Source organism: Rosa rugosa, chromosome 2 (genome assembly GCF_958449725.1).
Source record: "Rosa rugosa chromosome 2, drRosRugo1.1, whole genome shotgun sequence".
Classification (NCBI taxonomy): Eukaryota; Viridiplantae; Streptophyta; class Magnoliopsida; order Rosales; family Rosaceae; genus Rosa; species Rosa rugosa.
Genome location: NC_084821.1, coordinates 31,227,359 through 31,235,993, shown reverse-complemented (window position 1 = coordinate 31,235,993; position 8,635 = coordinate 31,227,359). Strand labels below are relative to the sequence as shown.

Sequence of the window (8,635 nt, the reverse complement as noted above, 5' to 3'; positions counted from 1 at the left end):
TAGGCGCACCTTAGTAGCCAGAGTGTCTAGGTTGATTGGATACGAGAAGTGCTGACAAAGGGTCTCGTCCCCTGTCAATCAAGTGAGCTGAGCTCCGCCAAAATCGTTCCTCTACTACCTGGCTCTGTGTGAAAAGAGTTACCAAAAGATTTAGAAGGGGAGACTTGTATTAACATTAGAATCTCTGGGCCGCACGTCTAAACTTTGACTTACAAATTCTCTTATTAAAGTTGATTATTTCGAAAGTTGTAAAAGATTGTAACTAACCACTATATAATTTTTGTTGGCCTTGTGTATACTTGCATATATGTGACGCTTTTAATGTGTGCACCTTGGTCCACGTCTTGTTTATACCTTACTAACTTTGTTCTTTCGTTTTACTACAGATCAATGAATGTCTGGATCGTCTGAACCACCCAAGTACACCAAAACGCCCCTTCACGTCATCCAAGAACGGATTGCAAAGCTAAAGCAGAACTCGGACATCTTTGACGTTCAAGTCTCTACTCCACTTCAAATTCGTGAGCTTGAAATAGATAGTGAAGGGAATCAAGTAGAAGGAGGATCAGCAGCTTCAAACACTTCATCTGATCAATCACCACCACATACCCCACATCCACCACATCAAGAACCACCCAACGCCCCATTACCTTTACTTTTACCACCACCACCACCAATGGCTCTCACCATAAGGCAACTCTCTACATCCGTCATCCCACCTGGGGGAGTGCCAACCTGCATAACCTACCCTGCTGCAGCTGAGGGATTAACAGCTGATTTTGAGTTGAAGTCTGGGTTGCTTCATCGTCTTCCTACATTCCATGGACTCCCTATGGAAGATCCCAACAACCACTTGATGGAATTTCAGTTCATATGCACTAGCATGAAGCCTCAAGGAGCTGATGAGCATATTCTGAAGTTGAAGGCCTTCCCATTTTCGTTGGCTGACAAGGCAAAACAGTGGCTCTACGAGTTGCCTAGTGGACGAATTACATCTTGGGGAGACATGATGAAGGCGTTTCTTGAGAAGTACTTTCCTACATCTCGCATCATCATGTTAAGGAAGAAGATAAGTGGCATCCAACAAGGGCAAGATGAGTCCTACGCTGAATACTATGAGAGGTTCAAGTCTCTTATCACTCAATGCCCTCAACATGGCATGAAGGATGAGACCTTGCTCACTTGCTTTTATGATGGTCTCACACCTTTGGAAAGAGACATGTTAGATGCTGCTTCTGGTGGATCTTTTGTTGACAAGGAGCCTGCGGCTGGAATGATCCTTATTGAGAATAGGGCCTTGAATCAACAACAATATGGGAACTCTAGGTCCAAGACCACCACCACACGTGAAAGGGTCCATGAGGTAAGTACTTTAGCCCAATTGGAAGAGAAAATTAACAAACTTACTACTCTTGTGTCTCAGGGAGCACAAGGACAAGTCATGGTGTGTGGAGTATGTTCTATGCAAGGGCATGTGTCTGACCAATGCCCTCAACTCATGGAAAGTGGAGGACAAGAAGGTGTCAACGCCATAGGTTTCCAACAAGGGTTCCAACGTCCTAGGAATGATCCATTCTCGAATACTTACAATCCTGGATGGAGGGACCACCCTAACTTTCGTTGGAAGGACAATGACAACGTTCAAAATGCACCTCAAGGCTTCCAACAACGTCCTCAGGGCTTTTATCAAAAGCCCCAACCTCCTAACCCTACTCCTTTTAATTCGAATTTTAATTCAAATGCTTCTTCTTCTTCTAATGATGAATTGATTCGAACCCTAACTAAATCTACTCAAGCTTTAATTGCAGGTCAAACTCATCATGGGAATCAGATCAATGCCATATCCACGGATGTGAATGAGATGAAGAAGCAAATGAGTCAAGTTGTGGAGTTTATGGGTAAGTTTCATGAGCAAGGAAAGCTACCAAGTGGTACCATCCCAAATCCTCACTTTGAGCAAGCCAAAGTCGTCACTACAAGGAGTGGTAAGACCCTTGTAGACCTCCCTAAGCCTCCCAAGAAGATCTCAACGTCAATATTAGAGGAGGAAGAGGACCCTGCAACGTCTAAGGCTCATGTGACATCTCCACCTTCCAATGCAAAACCGAATACTCAAGGACATGTTTCTAACTCTTTCAATTCAGTTATTGCTAATCCATCTTCTTCTCCTTTGCCTTTCCCAAGCAGATATGCTAAGTCCAAGAAGGATGAGGCCGAAAAGGCCATCTTGGAAACTTTTAAGAAGGTGCAAATCAACATCCCTCTCCTTGAGGCCATCAAGCAAATTCCTAAGTATGCCAAATTCTTGAAGGAACTTTGTACCACAAGGAGACAAAACCGTGAGAAAGAAGTGGTGAAGGTAAGTGAGAATGTCTCAGCTGTGCTTCAACGCAGAATGCCAGAAAAGTGTAAGGATCCAGGGAGTTTTTCTGTCCCTTGTGTCATTGGAACTACTAGATTCGAAAATGCCATGCTAGACTTAGGTGCTTCTATAAATGTTATGCCATATTCTGTTTATGCATCTCTAGGTCTAGGTGAACTTAAACATGATAATGTTATTATTCAATTGGCAGATCGATCTAATGCATACCCTAAGGGGTTAGTTGAAGATGTACTTGTGCAGGTTGGTGAGCTAATCTTTCCAGCTGATTTCTATGTCCTAGAGATGGAGGAGGAGCCTTCTCCCAAGTCAACGCCACTTTTGCTAGGTCGTCCCTTCATGAGGACGGCTAGAACTAAAATTGATGTGTACTCTGGCACCTTGACAATGGAATTTGATGGAGAAGTTGTTGGCTTCAACATCTTTGAAGCAATGAGGTATCCCTTAAGTGATTTTCATTCATGTTTTTCTATTGATATCCTTGATGAACTTGCGCAGAAATTCATGGAAATTATGGAGGATGATACCATGGCTTCAACCATTGCAAGTGGAGTTGGTATTCTTGAGAATGGCGCCATCACACCTAAGGAGGAGCTCACGGATTCTTATGAATCCATCCACATAGAAAACGTTGCTTCTCTTGAAGCAACGTCCTATGTAGGTAAGTCAAGTCCTTCGTTTTCACTTCCTATCTCTACTAATAAACCTCTACCTTCAGTGATTCAGGCACCCACCTTAGAATTAAAGCCATTGCCAAATCATTTGAAGTATGTTTACTTGGGAGATAAAGAGACGTTACCTGTGATCATATCTTCATCATTAACGTCTACTCAAGAGGATAGACTTGTGGAGATGCTTAAGAAACACAAGACTGCAATTGGTTGGACTTTAGCAGACATCAGGGGCATTAGCCCTACCACTTGTGTGCATCGGATTTTGCTTGAGGAGGGAGCCAAGCCAACTAGGGAGGCTCAAAGACGTTTGAACCCACCCATGATGGAAGTTGTGAAGAAGGAAGTCATCAAGCTCCTTGATTGTGGCGTCATATACCCTATCTCAGACTCCAAATGGGTTTCACCAGTTCAAGTTGTGCCAAAGAAGTCTGGGATAACAGTTGTGAAAAATGCAGAGAATGAGTTGGTACCTCAGAGAACTGTGACTGGACATCGAGTTTGCATAGACTACAGGAAGCTCAACGCCACTACTAGAAAGGATCACTTCCCTTTGCCATTCATTGATCAAATGCTTGAGAGGTTAGCTGGCCATGAGTTCTATTGCTTCTTGGATGGGTATTCTGGTTACAACCAAATCGCCATTGCTAATGAGGATCAAGAGAAAACGACCTTCACTTGTCCTTTTGGAACGTTTGCCTACAGAAGAATGCCATTCGGACTCTGCAATGCTCCAGGTACGTTTCAAAGGTGCATGGTAAGTATATTTTCTGATTTTATTGAGAAAATTATTGAAGTTTTTATGGATGACTTTTCTGTCTTTGGTAAAGATTTCGAAAATTGCTTAAGTAACTTAGAATTGATACTTGAACGTTGTGAAGAAACTAACCTTGTTTTAAATTGGGAAAAATGTCATTTTATGGTTAAACAAGGAATAGTCTTAGGGCATATTGTTTCTAAACGTGGAATTGAAGTAGATAAAGCTAAAGTAGATCTTGTTAGATACTTACCCAACCCCACAAGTGTGAGGGAGGTCCGTTCTTTTCTTGGACATGCAGGTTTCTACAGGCGCTTTATCAAGGATTTTTCCAAGATTTCTAGGCCCTTATGTCGTTTGCTTCAAAAGGAGGTGGCGTTTGAGTTCGATGAGGATTGCAAGAAGGCATTCAACACTTTGAAGGAGCTTCTAACGTCTGCACCAATTATGCTTCCCCCAGATTGGTCTCTTCCCTTTGAGATCATGTGTGACGCCTCTGATTATGCCATTGGGGCCGTGCTTGGCCAAAGAAAGGACAAGAAGCCTTATGCCATCTACTATGCGTCAAGGACCCTTAATGATGCTCAACTCAATTACTCTACAACTGAAAAAGAACTTTTAGCTGTTGTTTTTGCCTTAGAAAAATTTCGATCTTATTTATTGGGTACTAAAGTTATTATTTATTCTGATCATGCAGCTTTAAGGTACCTAATGTCAAAGAAGGAGGCAAAACCAAGGCTAATTCGTTGGATACTCTTGCTCCAAGAGTTTGATGTGGAGATCAAGGATAAGAAGGGCTCTGACAACGTTGTAGCTGACCACTTGAGCAGACTTGTGAGTGAGGAGGACGCCATACCCTTAGTGGAGATGTTTCCGGATGAACAACTCTTCGGAATCCAGGTAAGTGAGCCTTGGTATGCAGATATTGTTAATTATTTGGTGTCTCAAACGTTCCCTAATAACATGACAAGTGCTCAACGTGATAGGCTTAAGTTTTTAGCTAGACAATATGTTTGGGATGATCCTTACTTGTGGAAATATTGTTCAGATAAATTGATAAGGAGATGTGTGCCTAATAATGAACAAAAAGCTATACTTGAGTTTAGTCATGCTAAGCAATGTGGTGGTCACTTTGGCTCTGATAGAACTGCTAGGAAGGTGTTAGAATGTGGTTTTTATTGGCCTACTATATTCAAGGATGCATATAACTTTTGTATGACATGTGATAGATGCCAAAGAACCGGTAATTTAGGCCCTAAAGATCAAATGCCTTTAAAACCAGTGATAATTGTCGAAATTTTTGATGTGTGGGGTATTGATTTTATGGGTCCTTTTCCTTCATCTAATGGTTTTCTTTATATTCTCTTGGCTGTTGATTATGTTTCTAAGTGGGTGGAAGCGAAAGCCACCAGGACTAATGATTCTAAAGTTGTTGCAGAGTTTATAAAGTCTAACATTTTTAGTAGGTTTGGCATGCCTAGAGCAATCATTAGTGACGGAGGTTCTCACTTTTGCAACAAAACCATTGAAGCTTTGCTTAGGAAGTATCATGTGACACATAAGGTTTCAACGCCTTATCATCCTCAAACAAGTGGACAAGCAGAAGTTTCGAATAGGGAGATCAAGAGGATACTTGAGAAAACCGTGGGACCTTCAAGGAAGGATTGGAGCCAACGTTTGGAGGATGCATTGTGGGCATATAGGACAGCTTTTAAAACGCCAATAGGGATGTCACCATTTCGGTTGGTGTATGGGAAAGCTTGTCACTTACCCGTGGAGTTGGAGCATAGAGCTTGGTGGGCCGTTAGGACGTTCAATATGGACTTGGATGAAGCTGGACTTCATAGGAAGTTGCAACTCAATGAACTTGAGGAAATTCGAAATGATGCCTATGATAGTGCACGGATTTACAAGGAAAAGACAAAGGCTTTTCATGATAAGATGATTCGTGGAAAGACCTTTGTCGTTGGTCAAAAAGTTCTTTTATTTCATTCTAGATTAAAACTTTTTCCTGGTAAGTTGCGTTCTAGATGGGTTGGTCCTTTCATTGTTACTAATGTTTTTCCTCATGGTGCTATACAGATACGAAGCCCAGCAACTGGAAGTGAGTTCAAGGTGAATGGCCATCGTCTAAAGCCTTACTATGAGGCGTTTGTGGAGCACAATGTGGAGGATGTATGTCACGCCCCGGATTTTGAATGATAAATTCAAATCCGAAACCTGAATAATTACAATTACAAAAAAACCAAATCTCGAAACTTCGAGTTCATTATTACAATTCACTCTCACAATATATTATAAAGCTCAAATGAGCATAACACACCTCACAACTTACAATTGTTGTAAAACTCTAACAATTGCTCTAACCGCACGATCACCGTCCTGGTTCTCCTGTCCTGTAGGATTACCCGCTACACAATTTGAATAGTGTACCGGGAGTTGCAACAACACAAAACCCGGTAAGCTTTTTACAGCCCGTATGAGTAAACAAGAAAGAACTGTTGATTTATTAGATTTCAAGACTACCACAAACCCACGTTACTTTCTCACTCTCATATATATATATAGACACTTATGAGTTACTCTCAATTTAGCTCATAAGATCACTCACTCTCATATATATATGTAGACACTTATGAGTTACTCTCAATTTCCCTCATAAGGTTACCATATATATATTGACACTTATGAGTTACTCTCAATTTCACTCATAAGGTCACTCCACATTTGACAGACAGACTAGAGCTCTAACTGAACGTAACCACTCGTCCGGCCACAGACGTGATTACGATTTAATACTATTAATAACCACCAGCCCGGTACGAGAGCGTGATTCACTAATAGATGCCATGGTCACCTCGTGACCTAGTGATCTCCACAGATCACAACAATTTATTGTTCCTCAACAATAAAACTCAACACCTCTCACAATATATTGTTTCTCAACAATAAACTCAACACCTCTCACAATATATTGTTTCTCAACAATAAACTCAATATCTCTCACAATATATTGTTTCTCAACAATAACTCAACACAACTCCAACAATACATATTATTTCACGTAATAATATATATACAGACATTCACACAGGAATGTCTAGTAACACCAACAATAGTTCATATGATTGCAACAAAATAAAGCAATTAATTGTATTGGGTTCGTAATATGAACCACGTGAGGTTTACTCACCTCGATAATCCCGCTGCGTCTTCAATTCAGCTCAAAATACGATCCACAATCGTCCACCAACTCAAACCGTCAATCACCTAGTCCAATAATGATCTTGACTTAGCCAACAACTCAAATATGTAATTAAACGACGATCCAACGCTCAGATTCAAATTAAACGATGATCCAACGGTCGGATCTGAATTTAATGATGATCCAACGGTCGGATCCTCACGGATCGCCTTTAGGATCATCCTCCAAAATTATCACGAAGATCCAACGGTCAGATCTTCCTGAATCGCCTTTACTAACATCTCCACAAAATTATATGAAAATCCGACGGTCAGATTCTCACGAATCGCCTTCCGAATCACTATTTCTCAATTATACGAAGATCCAACGGTCGGATCTTCGCCCGTGACCTCACAAGGTCACCGGGACAGTCATACGATCAACATATCCAAAATTGAAGCAAAACCGATGGTCAGATCTTCACAGATCGTAAACCGAAGATAAACGTAAAAACGTTAAATAGTAACGTCAAAACGTAAATCCACTATTTATCAACTTTTTCTAACATGACCATGTTATATATCAAAACGCTCGTATGGATGCATAGATCATCGCCTAGATAATGAAAACTCGAAATATGGTCTGATGCGCCGCCACAAGCGGTGGTCAGTGGGCGGTCAACGCGGCGGTCAACGCCGGTCAACCACCTCAGATGGCAAAGTGACCAACTACAAACTGGTTCAAAATGAAAGGGTGATCGACTTCCATACCTGGAGCTAAGTCTGGTTTGGCCTAGATCGTCCTAGATCAAGCGTTGAAGTTGGATTAATCTCGTGCGTCTGATCAGATTCAGATTAAATCAGGGACGTCGAAAAAGTCAAACCATGATCTAGCGTTCTATACACAAAATCGTGATGAAAGGCTTACATGGGGATAATCAGGGGGAGGAGGAGATCACGAAAATGGGGAGGATCGGCCCGTGCAACGCCGGAAAAGTGGTTTTCCGGTCGGGTCGGGTTCTAGCTTCGGGGGGGGCTTCGATCTCCATCTGGGGGCAGCGGCGGGGCAAGGCGGTGGCAGGGAGCGGCTGGGCGGCTCGAGGCGACCTCGGGGAGGGCCGGGTCGTGGCCGGAGGACGAGCGACGGCGCCGCTGGCGTCGGGTCGGGTCGGCGGGTCGGCAAGCGTGGGGAGGGTTTTGCGCGAGAGAGAGAGAGAGAGAGGGGGGGACTATTCCGCAAAAAAAGGAATTTTTTGTCCTTGAATGAAAAATAAAATCAGAATTTTCCTATTTATAGAAAATTCCCAATTTTCAAAAATTCATAACTTAATCATACGAACTCCGAATATTGCGTTCCACATGTCCACGAACTCGTATCGACGAGCTCTACAACTTTCATGAAGGAAGTTTTCCCAAATTTTGAACGTATAAAAAGTCAACTTTGTTGACCCCCTAAAAACGTTCGTTTTCGAAAATAAAATCGTTCGAACTAATTCCACAACTTCTCCGAGCCTCGTACTCGCTCCCACTATCGTGAAATCATTTCTAAAAATCCACGGAATTTAATTTGGATTTTCCGGGGTATTACAGTCTACCCTCCTTAAGATTTCGTCCCGAAATTTGAGGAGTAAGTCAATTCCCCTC

The 8,635-nt window shown here is 42.0% G+C and overlaps 1 protein-coding gene across 1 annotated transcript in view; it reads left to right on the top strand.

Moving 5' to 3' along the window:
• Positions 1-394: 394 nt before the first annotated feature.
• LOC133730631 (uncharacterized) overlaps positions 395-8,635 on the top strand; it is a 120,253-nt gene continuing 112,012 nt past the window's right edge. Inside the window, exons 1-3 of the mRNA XM_062158183.1 lie at positions 395-3,926; positions 4,026-4,890; positions 5,026-5,770. Coding sequence (XP_062014167.1) covers positions 395-3,926; positions 4,026-4,890; positions 5,026-5,770 — 5,142 coding nt within the window. The remainder of the gene's footprint in view (positions 3,927-4,025; positions 4,891-5,025; positions 5,771-8,635) is intronic.